Source organism: Rhinolophus sinicus, chromosome 4, assembly GCF_057876585.1.
Source record: "Rhinolophus sinicus isolate RSI-liver-muscle chromosome 4, RSI-T2T, whole genome shotgun sequence".
Lineage (NCBI taxonomy): Eukaryota > Metazoa > Chordata > Mammalia > Chiroptera > Rhinolophidae > Rhinolophus > Rhinolophus sinicus.
The window spans coordinates 88,969,018-88,993,295 of NC_142504.1; the positions used below are offsets into that span (position 1 = coordinate 88,969,018).

The window sequence follows — 24,278 nt, forward strand, 5'->3', positions numbered from 1 at the left end:
TTATAAGAGCTATTTTATTGTTCACACTTTTCTGTATTTTTCAAATGCTCTATGACAATGATGTATTACTTAATTTTAAAAACAGTATTTTAAAAGAAAATACACATGTGTAGGAGGTAAACCCATTTCAAGTTTTTATACTCTGTAGTTCCAAGTAGTTGAAATCTAAGTTCACGCTTGGAACATATAACATGACTATGTTATTTCTTTGTGGAGCCAGCAATAGATGGGGACTGTGTTTGCTTGGTGTGCCTTCTCCAGGGCACTGAGCTCTGAAAAATGCTGTAATTAGTGACATCGGTTCAGTATCACCAGTTCCTGCTATCATTTCACAGGTTTTAGCCTCATGAACTGATTTTTTAAGGTTGTTCCTTTGGTCCAAGGTCATCAAATTCTCTTAACATCTATGTTAAGAAACATTGCAGAGTGTCACTTATTGTTCTAGGCACTAAACGATCTTATAAAAACTCTTTTGTATATGTTACCTAACATAATCCTCACAATCATGAGAAAGTAACGCTCAAAAAGGCAATTACAGAACAGTTAAGAGCCCAGGTGTAATAATTATAACCCCTAGGTTTATAGGCCTAGGTTTGAATGCTTGCTATGTGGTTTTGAACAAATCATTTAATTTAATCTATAAACTGGGAATAATAATATCTCCTTTATAGGCTTGTCATGATGTTTAAGCAAGATAGTTTATATAAAGTATTGAGCCCAGTCCTGGTATGTGGCCAGATAGTAGTTGTCATTGTCAAACTTCCCAACAAGCAATAAGGAACAGAGTTTCAGACCTCACTACTGTAATTCCAAACTCTATGTGTGTTCGCTGCCAAAAGGTTAGGAGTGGGGTTAGGTTCATTTCAGAAGTAGGCAATAGGGTTGTATTCTTTAATATTCACCTTGCAGACATTCCTGTTACTCTGCCTCTCTAAGCCTGATTCCTCGTGTGAAAGTAAGAATATTACTCACCACACATTTGCTCAGATTAGATGTGACTAGATATGCAAAGCCCGTAACTCAGTGCAGGCCGTCGGTAGTGGACATTCAGCGTTAGCTTCCTTCTGCGCTCTGGGCAGCAAAACTTGCTTGGGCATCTAGGACGGTTCATGGGAATGATACTGGCCCCGTTGCCAAAGGCAGCAAGTCACAGTGACCTGCAGAGATGTGACTTAGAAGCGAATGTTCATGACCCGGCCTTCAAAGGATTTTCCATGCAGTGTCGGCACATTTTTCTAATGTCTTGAGATGTCTCCTCTGTTTATTTTCCTTCTAAATAGAGGAGGGTGAGGAGTAAAGTTCTTGGCTAGTGATCAAGTTAGGATTTAATGTTGTGTTCCTAGGACTTCTGTTTCTAGGGAAGAGCTCACGGAAGTTACTGATACTGGATTTCTTCATCACATTAGCCTTTTGTGAAAATTCCGAAGGGCTTCTAATTCCCTTCAGAGCAGTGGTTCTAAAGTCTGCCTGCACATTGGAATCACTTGGAAATCTTTGTAAAAGTACTCATTTCCAATCCTCACCCCAGGGTAATTAAATCAGAATTGCCAGAAATGCCCCCCCCCCCCCCCCCGTGGTGTCTATTTTTTATTTTCCCAGTTGATTGTGATGTACTTGATCTAAAGACACACATTGGGAAGCCCCTGCTCTGGAGCGGCACATCTATCTCGCTACCTTACCCCAGCACACCACCCTTCTCCCTTTCTTCTTTCTGCCCCCACCCAACCCCAGGGCCTCTCCTTTCCATTAGCAATTTTCCATTGCAATTGTCATTCTCTCCCCAAGGGATTGTCAGAATACATCAATTAGCCTGCACGAAAAAATGATTAAGAAGCTCTTGAAGAACCCCACTTATCAATCTGATATGTTTTATTTATTGTCTGCCTCTACCCCTCCTATGCCACATAGAACGGAAACTCCAGGAAGGCAAGCATTTTTTCTGTTATATTCATTGCTATATCGCTTTGCTAGAGCAGGGCCTAGGTCAGAACAGGCAACATATATTTGTTGGATGAATGAATAATTACAAAGTGAATGTTTCCTTTTCGTAGCATTCCTGTATACAATTATTTTTCTTCCTGTGTTCTCCACATCTGCAAAAGAACCATGGTTTCTACCCAGCTGATACATCACTGCTTCTCTTAATTCCCAGAACTTCCTTGTATTTTCCTCTATTTGGTTTTCCCATTGGATAAGAGTTGTACAATGTCTAGGCTTCCAGAAGGTTTTCATTCTGGATGGCGCAGATTGTCAATTGTGAGCAATTTCAGCAGGTTCTCTGCATTGGGATTTGATTGCTTAGACAATGTCTACAATTGTCTTCCCTTAGCTGTTCCTTATCTTATGTTCAGCTTTATCATAGCTCTTCTTCTAAACCTCTGCTTTGGCCCATGGTGAGTTTGTTATTTTGGTTTTCTCAAGGTAAAGTCCTTATCTGCAGATTTTCTCAAGGTAAAATCCTTATCTGCAGACAGGCATGGCTTAGAGGAGAGGGCATTAGAATTAAAGTCCAAAGACCTGGATTCATCAGTACCTGCCTCTACCACTTACTATTAGGTTAGTGCAAAAGTAATTGCATTTCAAAAGGTTAAAAATAATTGCAAAAACCGCAATTACTTTTGCACCAACCTAGTAGCAGCAGAACCTAAACTAAGCCCTTTGACCACATGGAACCTGTTTTCCCACTTCTATCCAGTCTGTCTCAACCTTACCCTTTGTTTAGAGATAAAAGTCAAAATGAAAACATGTACCTCTGTCTCTTGATTGCAGAGTGATTTATCCATTTTGGGAATAAAATAATGAAGAAACGAACATTTTCAAAAATAAGTAGTTTCAGAATGACACTTGTAGTTTAAAGTTCTCTTCAAAATCTTTGGATTTTTGTTCTGGGCAGTAGTTTAGAAACATTAAGTAAATAAGCAAACGTGGTACCACATAATTCATAGAATGGCCCAGAACAATTCTGTGGGAATCTCTGACCTTCCCGCTTGATAGAGGACCAGGTGCAATTTAAATTTCCTGGGATTATGCTGTGAACATGTGTTTACTGAAGATTTTTTACTTTTTTAATGTTTAAATGGAATTGTGTCTGGAGAACATTAGCTCTTGAGGGAGGATACCAGGAGAAAGACAGAAAAAAGATACCATCCTTGAAGTCCAAATTGAGATCATTAGCCACCTTGAAAAAGATGACTGTCTATTAGTGTAGGCTACACACTTGGCCTTGGGGGGAATGGTCGGGATTGTGCATAATGGTGCCAGGAATGCCACTGTGTCAATCAGAGACTCTGTCAGCAAGAGTTCTTATAAGGGAGAATAAGGTAGTTAATGGTCATGGACTAATGTAGCTGCAGCTTAGCAGGTGGACATTTTCGTAGACTGTTTCTGTATTTAAATGGGTGTGTGTGTGTTTGCAAATATACCACTTCTAATATATTTAACACTTTTCATATTTTCCAATAAACTTTTTCATATTAATGAGATAAGCCCCTCAAAAAAGATATTACAGCCCTTTTTTTTGCTTTCATTCTCCCTTTTCCCTACCTCTTGTTTGAAGTTTATTCTACCATTTTGTATTATCTGTAACGTTTTATGAGTTTAACCACAAAAATTAAGAGCCATATATATGAAAGTTCTTTGTAAACAGTAAAATGAAATACGTGGATATTTATATTTTCGTTAACCTAAGACTTCTGGATCCATATTCTCACCAAAATATCTTTGTGCTGCCCTTTTAGAGAATGTGGATGAGCCACTTGGTGTACAGTTTCTAAAATGACCCATGAAAGAAAGATTCCAAGTCAATCTTGAAGCTCCAGAGTAATTGGTCAATGTGTTACCTGTTTACTTATCAAGACTCTCATTGATTTTCTTTGTGTCGTGGGTGCATTCTGAAGTATGACTGGTACTGAGAAGGAAAGCTCATCATTTTGTTGCTTGGCACTCATCCCTAAATGCTTATGAAATGATTAGCTTGGTTGGAATGTAAGCCTCTTAACAGGCAAGGAAAGAGTGATTACTGTTATACGTGAGAGGCTGTTTCTTCCTTTGGGAGAGCTGGGAGATTCTGAGGTGGGTTGGGATTTCTATTAAAATAGGGACCCTGCTACAAGCTTCCCTGTCACAGGACATGGGCTACTTGAACACCTGAGCCATGTTAGAGCCAGAAACTGTCCAGCCCAATACCAGGACAGGGAGGTAGAAAGCAGACAAACCTGTATACAATTGTAGGTCTTTAAAAGCCGTGTATACAGTTCTGTTTCTTAGCGTATGTGAACAATTCATCCTTTCCACCTTTTGACAGTTTAAAAATATTCGGGATTAATGTTCATATTAAATTATATATATATGAAAGGTAAGATAAAAGACATGCTTAGCCAGTGGGATTATTTTTTCAGTGTTGTGCATTAAATAAATAAAATGATGCCAGGAATTATACTCTGGGAATTTTCTTCTTTCTGGGGCTCTGAGTAACCCTGCTGAAGCACTTAAAGAGCCAGGATGGAAGCCAGAGCTGGGACACCATGCCAGTCTGAGGGGAGGGATGTTAAGCTTCTTTCTTATCAAGGGCTGTCTCTTCCCTACGCTCTGGGAGAACTCTGCCCAGTGGGAGTCACCATGGTCATGTACTTGGCACGCGGTATAACTTGATGAGGCTGGAAGTGTCTCATCTTGGGACACCTGCCCTGCCAGATGCAGAATGGACTGTTTCCTACAAATGGTATTCTGTGTGGATTCTCATGAGGATGCTTCTGAATGCTCTCTATTAATGAAGTGGTACCTTCCTGCATGGGTAGTTGGCAGTATGCGCCAGCTAGCTCAGAGGCGAGTCCACTGTCAGTCATCCTTCACTCTGTCCGTGTCTACTGTTCTCACAGCCGCAGCTCATGACTGAGGGATGTGCTGATCCTCAAACTTTTCTGTAGAACAACTGATACACCCCACACCCATCTCCTGTCTTCTGGGCTTTGGAAAGAAATGGACTGTGGAAGAAGAACTAGATGCTGGTGAAAGCTGAGGAGTTGCTTCATTCATCTCAGGGGTGGATCATAACTGTAACACAAAGCACTGATTTACAAAGAAACAAGCTGATTAGAGGCAGAACTAACATTGGGACTGGCTCTGAAACCACTGGGAACCATGACCTCTATGGACCACAGGAGAGCTAGGGGTCAGTGGGTTGCTGTGATGCTCGTAGGTGAGCCACCCTCAGCTAGGACTGCAGTTTCCCTTTGCCCCTTGTCCAGGTGCTGCTGGAGCGCCGTAGCTTTTCCAGAACTATCCCCGTCAGTAACTTTATGCTTCACCACAGCTTCCCCCAATTCTTTCATTTTTTCCCTTTGGATATAAATATTTTTGTGAACAGCAAAATGTTTCTAGAGATGTACAAACTTTGGGTCACATGGCATTGAGTTTTATTCAAACAGGTTTCATGCTAGGATCGCAGCATTATATCATTACTTCAGTGGAGTCTTTTGTGTCAATGTGAAAATTTTAATTTCACGCCCTGCAGACTTCACAAGCTTTGTGTTCTCTCTGCTCCTGTTGTTGCATAAAGGGTAAAGCCCTGTGTCACGTTCATTTTAGATTGAAAAAAAGTAAAGTTGATCCATTTGAGATCTCCAAACAAAGACAGAAAAAATCAGTTGGCAACAAGCTGTTATTTAAAGGAAAAAATAGGAATCTTTTCAGTTAGCACAGCTTTCAATATGGGTGAATATGGCCTCAAATCTCAAAAGAGGAAAGAAACTTCTCTGTTAACATTGGCTACTGGTACTTTTTCATTAGGACAGATTATCATTAATTTCCTGATTAAAACACAAGGTACCCAGAAGTGTCAGGGTATAAAAAGCAGTTCGACTGGGGCCAGGATCATTGGGGCCAGTCATTGCTGGCAAAAAAGTTAAAATTTCTCCTTCACACAACTGTTTATTTGAAAGAGAGAAGGAAATGTTGTGAAAGCTGTGAGTAAGGAAAAGTCTGCAGTAGGTTAATAGCAAACTTGGTGGAAACAAATCAGAATTTATTATTTACATTGGATATTTGAGTAAAATGAATTTTAAAAAAATGAAAAGCTTACCTGTGGAAGTTTTTCATATTAGGTTTAAGATCAAAGATATTACAAAATTAGAACTATAACTTAATACTATTACTTATTTGCCATTAACTTCTAAGAACTATACTCTTGTAGCCTTTACAAAATTTATGAAAACCTGTGTGACCTATAATGAACTATTTCAAATTTACTTTCTTGCCACCACCTTTAGTTCATGGTTTCAAAGTCAGATTTAAACTGCTGGATACGATTAATTAGTTATGAAATGGGCACCCAGCTTTCCCCCCTCATAATACCAATTGTAATCCTTTTTAGAGAACTATGTATAGCACAGTCAGGGAGCATGCATTTAAGAATCTGTTTTCTAATGAAGTTTTGAAGAAACTGATACCAGTGATTTAGCAGCAGTCACTTAAGCACTTGTGCTTATTTGGGACAATTGCAATGATAATACATATTTTGTAAGGTAACGTGTAAATTACCTATAATCTTACCACCCACTATATGTACTTGTACACTGTATATATCACTGTTAATATTTTAGTATTTAGTATATTTCTCTCCAATTCTTTTTTCTTTCACTTCTTATATACTTCTCTTTCTTTTTTTTCCTTCCCAAAATTGTGAAATACCTATAAGTTTAAAAAACAAAAACTCTTCTTTGTGTTAACCATTCCATGAATAAATTCAAAAGAAGGAGGTGGGAATTAGCAGTGCTAAATAAAATTGCTTAAATTGTCCCGTTAGCAAGGAGAATGTACATGCTTCTCTCAAAAGTTACCTTAGAATGCTACAAGGTGATTGTGTTTCTGGTAAAACTTCTCTTTTTTTCTTTATTGGATTGATACATAAATTTAATATAAATATGACTCCTACATCTCTTTGAGATGAGAAAAAATGTGTATTAAAGTTAAATCTTGCAATTAGAATGAATTTCTTTGTGGAAGAAAAACGATTAAATGGACTCTTCCTGGTTAGGAGTAATGTAAGACGAAGGCGTTTACTGGAGGAATTGCTCACATTTGCTGGTTGCCATTCTACTTTGTCGGCTTTCAGAAGCAGAGACAGCTTTGGAAGCCAGGTTCCACCCGGAGTTTGAGCTAAGAAAGAATATTGTTCTCTTGCTCTGAGCCTCTCTTCAGACACCCAAATAATATTGGATTTTCGCCTTGGTATAACCCATTTATTTATTCTTTTACCTTCTTCCTTCCATTTGTCATTGATTTTGACCCAAACGGGGGATGTCAGGTTCAATTACTACACTGACCCAGTGCCAACTATAATGGGCCAGGAGGTCCTGGCCTTCCCACCAGTCTGCCTCAGGTTTAATCTTTCATATTGACACCTCTTGTATTAAAATATCAGATACATTGGGCTTTTCCTTGTCATCCAGTTTTCTAAATTCTTCCAAACTGGGATAGATACTTGATCTGTCTGGACTTTTTTTACTGCCAGACCACTGGGAAAAAACCCATTGGGTCCAATCTTGGTAATAGTCTGTTGAAACTCTGGTTTTTTCCCCCATCAGCTTCTGCTTTTTCCATTCCATATGTTTACAACAGCCAAAATATTTCCACTCTGTTTGGCTAGGCTTGTTTTCTCCTCTGTTGACTCCCCTTCCTTTCTCCCTTTCTATAGGACAGTCCTAATTTTCCTAGCATCTGTAAAGCCCATTAAGTGAAGTTGGAACAGTAAATCAGATAGTTTCCTGTACTGTTTCTTATCCCCACCCGCACCCCCCACCACCCCAGTAACAAAGTACCATGGGAGGAACATTAGGTGCACTCTAATCATGTCTGTTATCACGGTCTGGGTCAGAGGCATATGGTTAGCAGAACGTCCTGGTTACCATGATGCCACCCAACATGGCTTGCGTTTACAGCATGCCAGCTGCTTCACCTGTGGTGTCCCATTTTACATTCCCCGGGGAGTTGGGCAGTTGCCTTCCTCAGGGCAACACTGAGTGTTGTTGCCCTTCTCCTCCCTAAAACACAGGATGTTCTCCCATCTCTAATTTTCATTTAAGGTGTCATAGACAATGGCCATTGGGATTCATATATTAACCCAAATATGCCTCTCCATGCAGCCATATCCAGAATTAGGGAAACAGTCTCAGAATTCACAGCACTGACAAACTACTTAAGTAATGACTCTTCTGGGAGCCACCTGTACATATCAACAAAGTGGGGGAGCCCTTTAACTATATATCCACTGGTTTCTGTTGTTTCATGATTTTGCCCTTTGCCAACCTGTATCACCTTTGTGGCAAGAGGATGGAAAGGTATAATTGTTGTCTTAAACTGGAAAAACATATCTTCATTTCCTGTTTCAGCTTGCTCACAATCAGTTCTAGTCTCCCAGTTTCAACTGTGGCCCTGAGAGCAAGCAGGGGACGCCTCAATTCACAGCTCACTGTCCCCGCTCCAGCGGCCCTAAACACCTGGTTTTACTTAAAATTAAAGAGAACAGCCTGTGACGTACACATAGAGAAAGTGTGTGTGTGTGTGTGTGTGTGTGTGTGTGTGTGTGTGTGTGCATGTGTGTATAAGGGGCAGGAGTTGTTTCTTTTCTCTTGGGTTGTTGTCCGTAATAGGTTCATATAAAGGTTATAAAGTCCATCTATCCATATTGTCTTTCTCTTTGAAAGTACAAACCATCATAAAACAGAACACTACTGTTCAGTTTTGTAATCTTAAATTTCAAATAACGCACTGATGAATTATTGATGTTGTAGAATGTGTTTTCAATAATGTGTAGCATAAAATGGAATGAATGCTTATCCATACATGCCCTGAACTTTCTAAAGTGCATGCTAATAAACAGGGTAACCTAGCGTCACTCTGACCTGGTATAATCTACAAGGCAAGCACTTCTTCCTCTCAGTTTTGGTTTCTACATTACGTTCTGCTTTTACTACTGGAGCCTAGCAGCTAGCATCCTTTGACTCCAAGCTATCTGACAGTGCTTTTCTCTCAATATAAACAACGGTGGGATCTATAAATTTCATTTGTTGTTCTGGCTTCCCGCCGTAATAAATTAGGCTTTAATTCATGATTAGTAGGAAGTCACAATTACATAGAAAAGAGAACATTTTATATTAAATCACCATTATCTAACATCATGTTTTCACAAAATGATTAAGATGCTAGAAAATAATTAAAGTATCTTAAGTTGTCCAATACTCTAAAGTGCAGGCATGAGGAGCAGAGGGGGAAATTTTTTTAAATCCATGTGTAGCTTCTGCTACAATGACAGAAAAGAAATTCTTCTTAAATAATTTCATTTTTATGGTTATACAAATTATCAGATTTGCCCAAGTTTGCTTTCCATATCAAAATCTCTGTGCTCATGTACACTGCTTGCATGGTGATAGTCTTTTACCCAAACTCCCAAGCAACAGCACTAAAAATCCAAGAGTAGATGGCTCATGGACTTTAAGTGGTGAGTATTGAAGAAGAAGAATGGGTAACTTTCCGAAGTCTGTTTCTCTTAGTGATAATGTATTTGTGTGGAGACTTAACTCAGGACCGATAGCCAAGAGAGAAGAGGACACAGGTCCACGTCCCTCCTCCAAAACTCTTACAGCCAAATATATTTCAGAACTTACTATTTTTTTAAGGTAACATTGTGCAGATACCATATGAGGTACAGCATAATGTACTGTTATTCACATTAAATGGAATAAGCAACAAATATCCGTAGCCTCTTATCAACTCAGATCAGATTTTGTGACCAAATAAGTGTGGGTTAGGTCAGATGTTGATACCAAAAGGTTATGAAAAACTTTCAGATTTCAGTACTCAAGATTTTACAATTACAGATAAGGATTATGAGCCCATGTCACCGCTCTCGGAGATTTTATTTTATTTATTCCTAATCTAGGAATCTCCATTAAAGGCAGTATCCCTGCTAAATCATTTCTTCATACTGTTTTCCTAGGTAAAATGCTAGGCCACACAGATTACAGGAGAAACCCATGAAGGTATTTCAGATCCAGTTGGGTTAAATATTCACTTGTCGAGGACAGAGACCTGAACTACATTGTTTTCATAATTGCTGTCTTCATCAAGAAGTACAAGTTCATAGGGATATTTAGTGAAAGTAAGGCTTTCTCACACCCTAGTCTCCCAGCCAGCCAAGTGTCTCCTTCTTGGAGATAACCACTACCAGTGTCTTGCGTGTCCTTTCAGGGATAATTATACAGGTAAAATCTTGGCTATGTAAACGAATGTGTGTACTGTAGAACTGCCTCGTTCATAATACATTTTACTGGTTCACTAGTGAATGGATATTTGGGTTATTTCTAGTCCTTTGTGATTGCAAACAATGTTGAATAAAAATTCCTATACACAAGGTCGGACAATTAAGTTCATGAACTCATCCTAAAAAAGTGCTACATACCTCATTGCTGAATATCACTGTGGTCACCTTCAAAGTACTCCCCTTGGGAAGCTATGCACTGACGCCAGCGCTTTCAAAGCAATTTTGGAACTCTTTTTCTGGAATGGCCATCAGAGCTATCTTCATATTACCTTGATGTCCTGAATGTCATCAACATTTCTTCCTTTCAATATTTCTTTTATCTTCGGGTAAAAAAGAAGTCTTTGGGGGCCAGATCAGGTGAGCAGGGAGGGTGCTCCAATATGGTTATTTGTTTAATGGCTAAAAACTCCCTCACAGACAGTGCTGTGTGAGCTGGTGCATTGTCGTGATGCAAGAGCCATGAATTGTTGGTGAAAAGTTCAGGTTGTCTAACTTTTTCATGCAGCCTTTTCAGCACTTCCAAGCAGTAAACTTGGTTAGCTGTTTGTCCAGTTGGCACAAATTCATAATGAATAATCCCTCTAATATAAAAAAAGGTTAGCAACATCGTTGCAGCAAGTTTGCGAAATGGTCAAACATCGTATATCATTTATACATGTGTGAGGATAGCTATAGGATAAATCCCTAGAAGTGCAATTGTGGGTCACAGATAAGTTCACTATAAATTTTGATAGATAGTGCTAACTTGCTTCTGTAGAGGTTATACAACTTATGTTCCCACTTCACAGTATTTGAAAGTGCTAATTTTATTACACCTTCAAGAGTGTAATCTAAAAGTTTAGTTCATTGCCCATGTGAAAGGTGAAAATGGTATCTTACAGTTATAATTAACATTTTTATTATGAGTGAAGTTTTATATTTGAGTAATTGTGTTTTCTACAAACTATTGTTCTGTCTTTGTCCATTTTTCCACTGAGTTGTTAGTCTTTATATTTTTGACTTATAATTGCTCTTTACATATGAAAAAAAGTAGCCCTTTTTGTAATATGTCATAAATGTTTTTCCCAGGTTATATTTTGTCTTTTGACTGGTTATATAGAACTTTTGTCCATGCAGAAAAATTTTCCACACCAATGATTTTTCAAGTCCCTTTCAGTTAGCTCTACCTTTGATTTGTCTTTAACCATTTCACTCTGAATTCATTCCTGGAGTAGTTTGTCTTGATGGCTTTAACGGCACATTTATCCAGTGTTCTTCCTGATCTTCTATCTACACTCCTTTTCTCTGCCTAAATCCGGCTTCCTAACAATTTAAAAAATTATAATAGTAATAGCGTCCATTTACTGAACACTTATTATATGTCAGGCATAGTGCTAAACGTTTTATATGCATTATCATAATTCCTCCGAAAGACAGACATTGTTTTTAATCCCCATTTTACAGATGAAGCAACTGAAGCTTGGAAAAATTAAGCAACTTTCCCAAGAATAGTTAGAAATTGGCAGAACCAGAATTTAAATATAGCATCAACCTTCAGAGACTGAGCTCTTACTAATACTTTGAGTGTGATATTTTTATTAAGAATATTAATTTGGAGCTATTGTCAGAAAAACCATAGTAGAGTTACGATTAGCACTGTAAGGATGACTAAAATATTATTCTCCTTGAATGACAATTCGATCTTCAGAAATGAAGATTCCCAAATTCTTCCGTAGTTATTCACTTTGTTACTAACCCGTTGTTACTGGTATCTGAAAAGCCATACCATTTAAAACAGACAAAATATGATGGTCATCTATCGGTAGTACGCATACATGTGAATTTAGCCAATTGAATTGTTCTACTTTTCTGAAAGTGTCTAGTTACAGCTTTGTTTAAATGATAATGATTTAGCAGAGTAACAGTTTCATCAACTGGGTCTACTTTTTAAAGTCCCGGCACAAGGCTATTGCCTTTGTAGACCTGGAGGTTGGAACACATGCTGGCATAGAGATAGGAGTTAAACTTTTGATCCAACAGAATTTCAGTGTAACTGGTTCTGTAGAAATAACGGCATTAAGAAGACAGAAGAGAACCTGTGGGAACTCTTAATTTCTCCAGTCCCTGTGCCACAATGATGCCTGAGCTCATAGACTGTAGGGACTGGTTGGCATGAAGGTAAGAAAAAAGGACTTATCACACAGTACTGATATGTATCTGAATTCAGTATCTCAGCAAGGAAGATAGGTACTGGATCTTTTTGAACCTGGCTAGTTTATGGCATGGTAAAAGCAAACCTAATTTGAGCTATTTTATGTGAGATTTCTTAAAACCTTCACTGTGTCCTCCCGTTTTATTTCTGTTCATTGAAGCAAGTTATGTTGACATTATCTCTGTGAATGTAATAGAAAAAAAGCATACTGTAAAGGAAATGTTTTCAAGCAAATTGTCCTTAAATCAACACTAATGATTTTTTTCCCCCCTTAAGATAACAGAATAGGAATGCTAAATACAAAATTTTGCTAGAGTAAGATAATAAAAGCTATGGGGATTCTTTTAAATGAGAGCAACGGCATATCCGTTAAATAGAACACTGCCACAGTTCGCAGGAATTAGGTAGATCTATATGCACTACCGTGGAACAATCTCCAAAACATTCTGTTAAGTGAGAAAGCAGATCATAGATCAGTGCATAAGCATAGCTCAATTTAAGTTTCTAAATACATGTGTGTCTATGTTTATTTGTATATGTACACATATGCATGTAATTGTACAAAAAAGAAGATTGGGAAGCGTATATACGAAACTGATAACAGTGCCCTCTGGGAAGGATAATGGGATTTGCATTTGGGTAGAGGATGGAATGTTGGGAGCACTCTCATTTTTCTTTGTATAATTCTACATATTTGAATTTTTATAAAGAAACATATTCTTAAATTATTTGAACAATTTAAATTTTTTAAAGAAAATAATTGTAACAAGGTAGTTTCATTCATTATGTATTGAGTACTTCACATTAATGATACAGTAGTCTTTGCCCTCATATTGCTTCCAGTGTAATGATATTAAACACATAAAGGATATTAAACAAATAAACCCATACAAATAAATAATTATAAATTGTGATGAATGTTATGAAGTAAAAGAGCAGATGATTATGAGAAGAAAAATAACTGGGTCGATCTAATTTAGATAGTGGGGTTAAGGAAGACCTTTCTGAAGTAGTGATATTCCAGTTGATATCTAGTAGGATAAAGAATTGTTATCCAAGCCCCAAAGGCGAGGAGAGCAAGAGCAAAAATAATTGAATGGGACTACAACGAACTGAAAAGCTTCTATGCAGCAAAAGAAACCATCAACAAAACAAAAAGGCAACCAACCAAATGGGAGAAGATATTTGCAAATGATACTTCCAATAAGGGGCTAATATCCAAAATATATAAAGAACTCATATAACTCAACAACAGCAACAAAATAATAATAATAATACTATGATTAAAAATTGGGCAGAGGACCTGAATAGACACTTTTCCAGGAAAAACATACAGATGGCCAACGGATATATAAAAAAATGCTCAACATCACTAGCTATCAGGAAAATGCAAATGAAAACCACAGATGTGAAGAGATACCACCTCACATCTTTTAGAATGACTACTATCAACAAGACAAGTAATAACAAGTGTTAGAGACGTTGTGGAGAAAAGGGAACCCTGATATACTGTTAGTGTGAACATAAATTGGAACAGCCACTATGGAAAACAGTATGGAAGTTCCTCAAAAAATTAAGAATAGAGCTACCATATGATCCAGCAATCCCTCTTGTGGGTATCTACCCAAAGATTTTTGAAAACACTTATTCGTAAAGATATATGTACCCCTATGTTCACGGCAGCATTATTCACTATAGCCAAGACATAGAAACAACTAAAGTATCCTTCAGTAGATGATTGGATAAAGTAGGTGTGGTAAATAAATACAATGGAATACTACTCAGCCATAAATAAAGATTAAATATTAACATTTGCGACAACATGGATGGATCTTAAGAGTAGTATGCTAAGTGAAATAAGTCAGGTGGAAAAGGACAAGAACCTATGGTTTCACTCATGTGGGATATAAAACAAAAAGCAACAAATGAATAAATAAGACAAACAAAAAAACTCACAGATGCAGACAACGGAATGTGGTTACCAGAGGGGAAGGCGATGGAGGGGAGGAGGAAGAGGGAAAGAGAGACTAGACTTCCAGTGGCGAGTACACAAGAGTATACAAGACGATGTATTATAAAGTTGTACACCTGAAATTTATATAATGTTATTAACTAATGTTATCCCAATAAATTTAATAAAAATTTTTGAAACTTAAAAAAAAAAAAAAAAAAAAACAAGTTGAAAGCCAACAGAAGAGAAGAGCTTACAGTTCCCCTAGAAGGCCCTCTGGCTTGTGATGTGATCTCTGTGGGCTTCTTGGATTCTAATATTCTACTGGTCTGATCATTTTCTGTCTGGGTTGTGTGTGTTACAGGTATGAGACATCTCTGTTGGATCTGGTTCAGTCTCTGAGCCCAAAGTCTGCTCCCAAACCTCAACCCCATCCCTCCAGAGTTGCTGGGACCTGGAATCACAGCACTTGCCGACTCAGTCCTCTCAAATCGACCCGGAACAAGACAGGGGCAGGCAGGACCCCTGAAGACCTGGAGGAGAATCAAATTCTGGAAGATATCTTTTTCATTTGACACCGAAGTACTTGCTGCAAAATTTCCATCAGAACTTTGTGGGTTTCTTTATATACTGATCTAAGATTTTAAATTAATTTGATTGCAAATAATTGTGTCTCTCCTTTCACGGGAACCTACCTATCTCACTAGCATCTTGTTATGTATTGAAGATAGAAATCATTCTAACAACTCAGGGTGTTTTTGATCAGAATAGTCAGTAGATACATTCAGGGGGTCTGGGGGTGGAGGGCAGTGTCTTTTCTATGCCAAGCAGAGATGAGAAAATCAACATAAGACACTTTCTTCATGGCAGAGGTCTTGTGTATTCGGCTTCGTTTCAAGAGTGTTTCCTTCTCAATGTTTTGCTAGAAATGATTGGCTCTCTTTTGTACATAAGGAAAACCTATCCACTGAAAGATTCCTCTCATTTAAAAGTTACCCTTTTACCATAAGCAATTTCAAAAGGACAGACCCTTTTACCTCTGCACCCTCTTCTTTCACCGCCTACATCTATCTAAGTGTAGCCATTTAATTCTGAATTTGGAGTTGGTGCCCCTATTATCACAAGCAACCCCGAGGCCCGCGTGTGAGTCCGGCTCAGCAGTCATCAGCCTGCCAGGTGCTCACCCCATAATCAGAAGGGCTCAGTGGGCTAGAAGGAGGGAGCCACCCAACCCCTGGGAACCAGCATTAAATCACACGAGAACATGACTGATGGAGGCAAACGCCTGAAATCCTTCTCCTACCGTCCGCCATCTGCCGATTTCCCAGGATAAATAAGAAGGATCTCTCGGTATTTTTTGTTGGCTCAAGTATCTATTTTATTCCCCCTTGTGAACTTCCCATGGTTGTATCTGGGAAAGATGCCACTGGAGGGAGAGTAGCATCAGCTGCTGCAGGCTGATAGGCTTTCCTTGGGCTGCCCAGGCCCTGCATAAGCGCTGGCCAGGGCCACAGTCGCATGGCCCCAAAGAACCAACTGTACAGGACAGATTATGCTCCACCATCCCTGGCAGAGTCTTCCCCCCATTTCCCACTGGGCCTCACTTTCACCTGGAGGAAGCCTATAGAAGAGGTACACTTGAGACCTCATGCTCTCTCTGTTCTGTTGAGCAGAGCTCTTGAGATGGGTCCTTCCGCTCACAGTGGGCTGTCATGGCTGCTCAGGCTGATGGGCAATATGATGAACCCCATCGTCAGTGACCTTAACACATCCCAGTTATTGGGAGCGAGGAGAAAATGTGTCCCCCGATGTGTATTACTCGATGACTTGATTTGATCTGGAGGGTGTTGCTTTTATTCTCTCTCCCTTTCACCAACCCCAGGCTTAAACTGGGACCAAGACTCTTGGTCGCTCAGTGTTGGCAGCTAAGGACAGACCACCCAGGGCAGCCGCACTTCGTGAGCCTGCATGGCTTCCCTGAACTCATTATTCAAACTGAATTATTTCAGCTACAGAAGCCTTGTTGAGCAGCTTCCTTGTCTGGGTAAATCGAGATCTCACTGTCTGTTCAGGCTGAAGCCCTGTCACCTCCACCCAACCTTTCTTCACTTGGGTCTTTTTGTTCTTTGGAGAAGAGAAGAAGGGAGCCTACCGATACTGTATTCTTAATCGGAGGTAAATAGAAGGTCAGGACTAAACTAGTTGTAGTCACCCACTTGAAAAGTTGAAAAATCATTGCAGATTACAGTATCCTTTAAAGTTCACCCCTGAGACAGTAACTGAATTTCATCCCATTTCAGAAAGCTTTTGGAAAATGACGTTTTCTTTGCTGTAGCAAAAATAGGTGGCCATTTTCTCAGTAAAATAGGAATCTAGAACTACATTGTCATTGTTCCAAGTGTGACCACCTTACACACTCCCGTCTCCCTGGGCTCATCCAGACCCACACGCTCCTGCACCAGTGTCCTTACTGCCCTCCAAAGTCAGAGGACACCAGAAGGACCAAGAAGAGAATTATGATTCATTAAGAAGCTTGTTTGCCTTTAGAAAAATCATAAACAGGATCTAAACTAAAAGATTTGGGGGGGACACATGGCACAGAGTGGAGTTAAATTGCTTCTTTACCTCCCCTGAATGAGCAATTTGGAAGAGCAAAAATGGATTTTCTGCAGAGCGTCCATCCACATGCTTTGCATATGCCACGTCCCCCACATTTGCCTTTGTCCTGTAGGCATTTCCTGGGTGTCAATAGGATGTGAATTTGTGTCTAACCTAGTGTCTTCATTATGAATTGAACAGTATATGCTAGCATTTTAATCTGCATCTTAGTGTGAGATAGATGATTAGATAGATAGATGACAGATAGATAGATTGATAGATAGATAGGTGGATAGATAGATAAATAGATAGGAAAATGTCGTAGTGCCTGGAGGCTTAAGGCTTAACCTAACTGCAGACTAACCTACCAAGACTTAGAGGGTCTGGCACAAAGGAATATGCCTCTCCTCCCTGTGAAGTGCTCCCAGCAATGATTGGTTGGGATTTGCTTGCCCAGCCTCCAGACACTTTCCCAAAGCAAGACTGGACACATATTAGGGGTGCTGCACGTAGCGCTATGACATTACCCACCCTGCTACCCACCATTCTGTGAGATAAAAACCAATCGGTGTTTGCAAAATGGAAACGGACAAAGTGTGTCGCTTGAGGCTCCCTAAGTAGGGCCCAAAATGCTTGGTTTAGAAAACCAAGGCTAATCAAGGAGAAACTTTTGCCAACAATCACCCTTCCAGGAGACACTCTTGTGTGTCTCCAAACCTGACCCCCATGATGGGGCTTATCTAGAGTACCCCGAATGCCATGGGGAGGAAGGGACTCGCCTCCTTCAGAACTACTCTTTTCACTTGGCCCTGCTTCCAGCACCGTGGCTCATGTGAGATGTGCTGCTCAGAGCCTCTGGGGAGGGGACGGGCCTACAGGAGCAGAGCCAATGGAATTTGCAGTCGTGAGGGAGGCGGAGCCTGTGGCTGACTCCTCCCAGCTGACGCTCTATCCCCACCTCAGTGCACATTATTTGTAATGTGGGAAGCTGTTTATACATATATGAGATTCTAAGTTAATAAATGATCTTCATGGCTATTTTCCCCATGTGGTTTTGATATTGAATTACTCCTTGACCATCCCTCATCAGATCAGTGGGGCACAGTTTGAAAGCAAGAGCAGAGCAGGGTATCACAATGGGATTTTCCTTAGCACTTGTTAAAACAGCAGGAGCCTGTGGTCCACTGACAGAAAGGAAATGGTTTGCCACCTCTGACTAGGTTTTCCTGCTTACCTCCAGCGCACTCCCATCCCATGGCCACCACGCCTCTTCTAGGTTGTGTGGCTGCTGGGACGGAAGTTTCGGTCTTTGCACACCAGCACGTCCCTTTGGTGTGCCTGTCCTCAGAACTGCTCAACAGAGATGAAATAGCTCTGCACTGAGTCAGGAGAAATGGCCCTGCCTAGTTGGCTTTGGGTGCTGGGGGAACGTAGGCGCAGGCTTTAGTGCCTGAAATCCCTAGTTCTGACGTCACACCTGTGGATTCAACTAAGATGGCCAGAGACCTGTCCTGCCCCCTGTTGCCCAGGCCAGCCGGGCACCTTCACCTGCACAAGCAGACTGCAGCTGCTCCTCAGAGGCAGACGTGGCAAGGACAGACTCGCACTCAATCAGCTCCTAAACTGCAAGTTTGCCCTGATTGGCAAACAGTTCCCCTTGAGTCTGGGAACAAAGCTGGAGATGAGTGGGGTAAGAGTGACCGCAGCGGAAGAATGACCTGGCAGCTAGAGAATCAGTTTCATAAACCACTGACCAGTCACGTGGTGTCTCAGAGTTTATGTTCAAGTTGGGTTGTTCCGAAATCCTTAGCATTCCGTTGTTCCATTCAGAAGTGGGACCTTCTAACCTCTTGCCCTTCAGCTTCATAGTGATTTTCCCTCCCTGTCCAGCTCCACCACAAGCACGCTCGGAATTGAGTAAGCACCCCGAAAATGCTCAGGGCTTAGTTACCCCCACCCTGCCCCCCATAATCCCATCACCTTCCAGAGTCACGGAATTCTGTAGCTGGATTGGACCTTAGAGCCCATATAATTCTTCATATTCATTTTACAGATAAAGAGAGTTCAGAGAAAAGTGACTTGTCCGCGTTCCCACATCCTGTCAGTGACAGGTCTGGCTGCCAAGCTCGTACCCTTCCCACTACAGTACCTCATCATTACCGTGGTCTGCTGTTCCATGATGAACGTTTTTAAGCTTCTCAACTAGGACTGAACATTCCACCATCATCTCTCAGAAGTGAGCCCTCACAGACCACTTGGGCCAAGCTGAGCAAAAATGCAGCATGTCCACTCCTCAGGGGCTTGGTAGGTCAGTAACCCTCAAGGACGGAGTGCCACTGTCTGCACTTCTTTCTGTACATAGCCAGAGAGGCCATGGGAAGGCTATCCAAAGCAATATCCCTGGGAAAAGGACAAATCTCTCCAGGCGGCATAACGGACATGACTGTCTTCTCCAAAATAAAGGTTGTGACAACCCGAGTTAAGACCTCTTCTGAAAAGACAGTGGCCAAAATGAGGTGAGGCTTACCTTCACCTGGGGGGAGGAGTTGGTAGGTACTCTGGTAAAACCAGTAGTTTGGTCTTAGGAGTCCTGTAGGAATGACTATGTCAGAACCTTCATGGGGATAGTCCCCTCTGATTGGCATCCTGTGGCCGAGGACAAGTGTCAGCACTTTCCCAAACTTTTCCCTCACAGGATAACCTGCTGGTCATGGACTGTTTCCATTTCTCTTGGCGTCTGCCTAGGCCTGGAATTGCTGCCCACCTGGGAACTCTGTGTCTAACATTTTGAGGAACAGCGGGACTGTTCCAAAGCAGCCACACTATTTTACCTCCCCACCAGCAGCGCGTGAGGGTTCATGGGCACTTCTTACTTTCCTCTATAATCCCCCCTTTCGCTATTATCACCACTACTGGGGTTCAGCACGTTATCCAGTCTCCCTTCTGCACTCTGCTCCTCTTCCAACTCAACTACTGGCCATCTCCCAAAGACACACTGCCCTTTCCTGCCTGTGGGATTTTTCCGTTTCCCTCTTTTTTACATGAACCTGCTTCCATGGTTTCCTGATCTTCTCAGGCTCATTACAGACTCTGCTCCAACAATACTCTCGGGCCCCTGTGAGCCCACTTCCAACTGTGCTGTTTGTCTTCCCTATTAGAACACTATGTTTCCAAATATATATTGGCCTTGGAATCGACCCAGCCTTACCACTTGTGAGTTGTCTACATTTAGGCAAGTTACTTATACCCTCAATGCTTCAGATATAATCATTTACAAAATTATTTGTAAAAATGGAGTGATACTCCCTACTTGCCTGGAACACCGACCTGGCCCTAGAAACTAGCCCAGAGGAAAGCCAGGATGACGAGGCCAAAATGTCCATGAAAGCAGAGCTAGGCGGGATGTCCAGTGGAGCCAGAGGAGGCTCTGAGAGGGGCCTTCTTGGAACATGGAAGAACCAGAAGGCACAGGAGGAAAGAGCAGGGGAAGAAAGTTGCAGAGGTGCTTGGCTAGAAGACCAGCCCCATTTGAGATCTGGACAGACATGGGCACTGGCCTCTCCCTGCCCCCGCTACATCCACAGCTGGGCAGCTTCAGCTGGTACCTACCTCACGGACAGCACCGCACAGATGACGGCCAGACCACAGCCCGGATGCCCGAGGTCCACTGGGCTTCACCTGTGCTACGGGTATGAACTAGTCCCCCCCATACTTCAGCCCCTTTAAGTTCTAAGATGGGTCTGGCTCTGAGGTGAGGGAGCTAGTGGAGGGGAAGGCTGGCTCTCCCGCTTCCTGTCGCTGCTAGCTGAGATAGGGTGAACTCCACAGCCCCAGTGTTTGGCTTTCTCCCCCTAGCTGGAGGTGATTTAAGCTTGTTGGATTTATATAACATTGTGAAATGGTAAACTGTGTAAATTTGCTATGTTTTCCAGGGACAGTTATTTATGGAGGGGCATTCTTAACTCAAGTGCAGAAGTGTTAAATCATTATAATAAATTCATGCTATTCAGACTTTCTTACATTGTAATAAATTCTTTCTAAGCATGAATGAGGAGATCCATGATTCCTCTAACATACCATTATGTATTTCTTCTCAAAATGACACAGCTTACTATATCAACTTGGAGAATAACCGAAGGAGATTTACTGTATTGGAGGAAAAAAAATAGTTGAGTAGCAATGAATCTGAGAAAGGACTTGGGAGCAGTGACCCCAAAAGAACTTCTCCCCGCCTCTCTGCTTGCTCCTTACCAGGTGGTTGGAGCAGCGTGTGCACCCACAGTGGGGAGCGCCTGGCTAGGAGTGCATTCCCAAATCTCCCAGCTGAGTTTCCGAAGAAGCTCTGAGCAGAGCAATGGGGCTAGCAACCCCTGTGGCCCCTGCCGTGTCCCATCACGGGGAGGTGTTGCAGTGGGGCTCTATCAGAAAGGAAAACTCTCCCCATGATGTGACATCCCTCCCAAAAGCAGCAGTCAGGGTACAGAGCTGCCTGCATATTGCCCTCTCTCATCTCCTGTCTCACCTCCCTCCTCACCAGGGCGCTCCCTTGGACCGGAGGATTCATAGCTGTCATCCGATTCTCAAAACAATCTGTAATCCAAAAAGTTCCAGAATCCCTGGTCTCCAGGAAAATCGGAAGCGTTTTGAACTGTCCACTATTGTGTGAGGCACAGTCCCTGACCTCCGGCAGCATACGGGAACTGGCTCGAGCTGTATTCAGAGTCCCTGGAGGTCACTGCAGCCACGGAGGCCCAGACAGCAGCTGCTGGCAGGGGGACATCAGTCAGAATTTTCCCAGAAGATGGGACGGTTGACCTGGGCAAGAGCAGGGAAGAAAGCGTTCTGCTTGTGTCAAAGGCGTGGAGGCAGGGAGCCCCAGGGAGTAAGCTCCAGGACAACCCTGAATGCTGGGCTGGTCTTTAGATTTGGGAGGAGTAGCAGTGCCCAGTGGAAAGAAACCTGCATAGATTCCAGTACTCAGTGTACAGTTTCCCTAGTGTCCCCTCAGGGGCTTGGGTTCAAGTCTTTGCTCTGCCGCCACAGCTGAGTGACATTGTGCAAGTTCTTTCACAAGTGCAGACTCAGGGCTTCTGTCTGCAAAATGTACATCGACACACGTAGGCAAACTGCCTCGTCTGGCTCACAGTTGAGAAGGGGGACCCAGGAAGGGAGGCTCAGGCACCTCCTGGGTAAACAACTGCAAAGCACTTTACACACATCCGGTGCTTTTATCTGAAGGCTGGCTGGGGGCAGTGGCCCCTCTGGAGCATGGAGAACTAGGGATTCCATGACAGCCAGGCAAGGCTCAGCCTGCCAGCTCCCAACCACGGCTGCCTGCCGTTGCATGTCACCACCTCAGGCAGCGCTCCCAGTTCCCGCCTTGGCTTCCAGCAGGGCACCCCATTGCATCTTTACCCCAGTTTCAGAATGCCATTTACCTCCGTTTCTCCCACCAGCTTGGGCTGCCTTCCCAAGACTCGCGACGGGGTCAGAGCCATCACCTCATCCTCTGTCCAGGGTCCCAGCCACCTCTGCTTCAACAGCCCTGACTCTCCAGAGCCCTGCCTTGAGGACTCAGGAGCGACAGAACCAAGAGCTGTTCTAGAGTGGGGACCCCTGCCCGAAGCTGTGTTCCACCTGCCTCCACAAGGGGCGCTGTGGGTCACTCACCGCCCTTCCTTCTCCCCGGCCCCACCCGTCTTCACTCTCCACCTATAGTGTTTTCAAATCTGTCCCTTCTCTCTTCAGAACTGATGATGTTGTTTGCTTGTCTTGCTAATCATTCTGCTCCTGGGGATGGGACTAGGGATGGACCCCTAGGAGCCAGGGCTAGGTGGCGTTTCCTTAACGGGCTGCAGGCAGAAACCACCGTGGCCTCATCATGCTTCCATGACACCCACTTCTCATGTCCATGTTGGGGGTTTCTCCTTTCTAGTTCCCAGCACGTTTCCAGGGAAAGAAGTGGGGGAGGGATGGGGGGAACTAGTCCCTAATGCCCAGTCCGCGAGGCTGACAGCTTTCCCCAGGCTGACCCAGGTCATGTTCACACTGGCCACATTATTTTTTCAAACATTTCATTTTGAAGTCAGACTTACGGAAAAGTTTTGGAAATAATATGAAGAATTCCTGTATACTCTTTATCCATATTCCCCAAGAGTTCACCTTTTAACTCATTTCTTTTATCATTCACTTATTCTCACACATATATAAACACATATTACTACTTCTTATCTGAAACATTTGAGAGTAAATTGCAGACATAATATTTTTCTTTCCCCTACATAGTTCAGCATATATTTCCCCCAAACAAGGACATTCTCTTACATAACTACAGTGCGATGATCAAAATCAGGAAATTAACCTTAAGACGGTTGTCATTATCAACCTACAGACCTTATTTAACTTTTGCCAGGTTTCCTTTTTAAGTTTCCTTTCCTCAAATATCCTTTTTAAGAAAACAAAAATAAATCCTAGTCCAGGATCCAACCTCTGATCGGAAGTTGCATTTAGTTGTCATGTGTCTTTAGATGAGTGCAAACTATTAATATTTATTTTGCAGAATGTGCCCCAATTTGGATTTGTCTGTTTTCTTATGATTGAATTCAGTTTATGCATGTTTAGCAAGAATAAGGGATGCTGTGCTCTTCTCAGTAAATCATACCAGGAGGCCCATGGTAGCCATTTCTTTCATTCCAGGTGACGTTAACTTGATCGCCTGACTAAGGTGAGCTCAGGTTTCTCCTCTGCAAAATAACTAACTTTCCCTCCGTAGTTTCTAAGTATCGTGTGGGGGAGGGGGGACCTTTGAGACTATGTAAATATTGTTTCTCATCTATCTCTTACCCACTGTTTCGCATTCATTGCCGATTTGGCACATTCCGTTTAAAACCTTAGTCCTCCTGAGTGTTCCCAGCCCAGTGCTAGGAGATTGGAAAAGGGGACCATTCACTTCTTGTCCTCAGGGCCTTCAGCTGGGGGGGAGGGGGGCACAAGCACAGAGCACAGAACAGTGGGGACATGGGCCCAGTGAAGTGATCCTCCCTCTGTGGGCAGCAGGAGGTCATAAGAGAGGTGCTCAGTTGGAGCTAGAACCCCCTGGAGCAGGTGTACGCTGAACTAAGGACAAGAAGAATCTGAATAGTCAGAAACCTGGAATAACATGAGAGTCTGTGTTCATAAACCATGGTTGAGGGCCCCAATGGGACCCTGTCCCAAACGCC

General features: G+C 42.1%; 1 protein-coding gene across 3 annotated transcripts in view; it reads left to right on the plus strand.

Moving 5' to 3' along the window:
- KIAA1328 (KIAA1328 ortholog) overlaps positions 1-19,201 on the plus strand; it is a 262,140-nt gene extending 242,939 nt beyond the window's left edge. Inside the window, exons 11-12 of one of the 3 annotated variants that reach the window (XM_088797967.1) lie at positions 14,825-15,073; positions 19,112-19,201. In XM_088797967.1, coding sequence (XP_088654093.1) covers positions 14,825-15,035 — 211 coding nt within the window. In that variant the 3' untranslated portion in view covers positions 15,036-15,073; positions 19,112-19,201. Of the gene's footprint in view, positions 1-14,824; positions 18,102-19,111 lie in introns of those variants that run through there. The other 2 variants (XM_019740831.3, XM_019740832.3) reach the window with 2 other exon arrangements.
- The last annotated feature ends 5,077 nt before the right edge of the window (positions 19,202-24,278 follow it).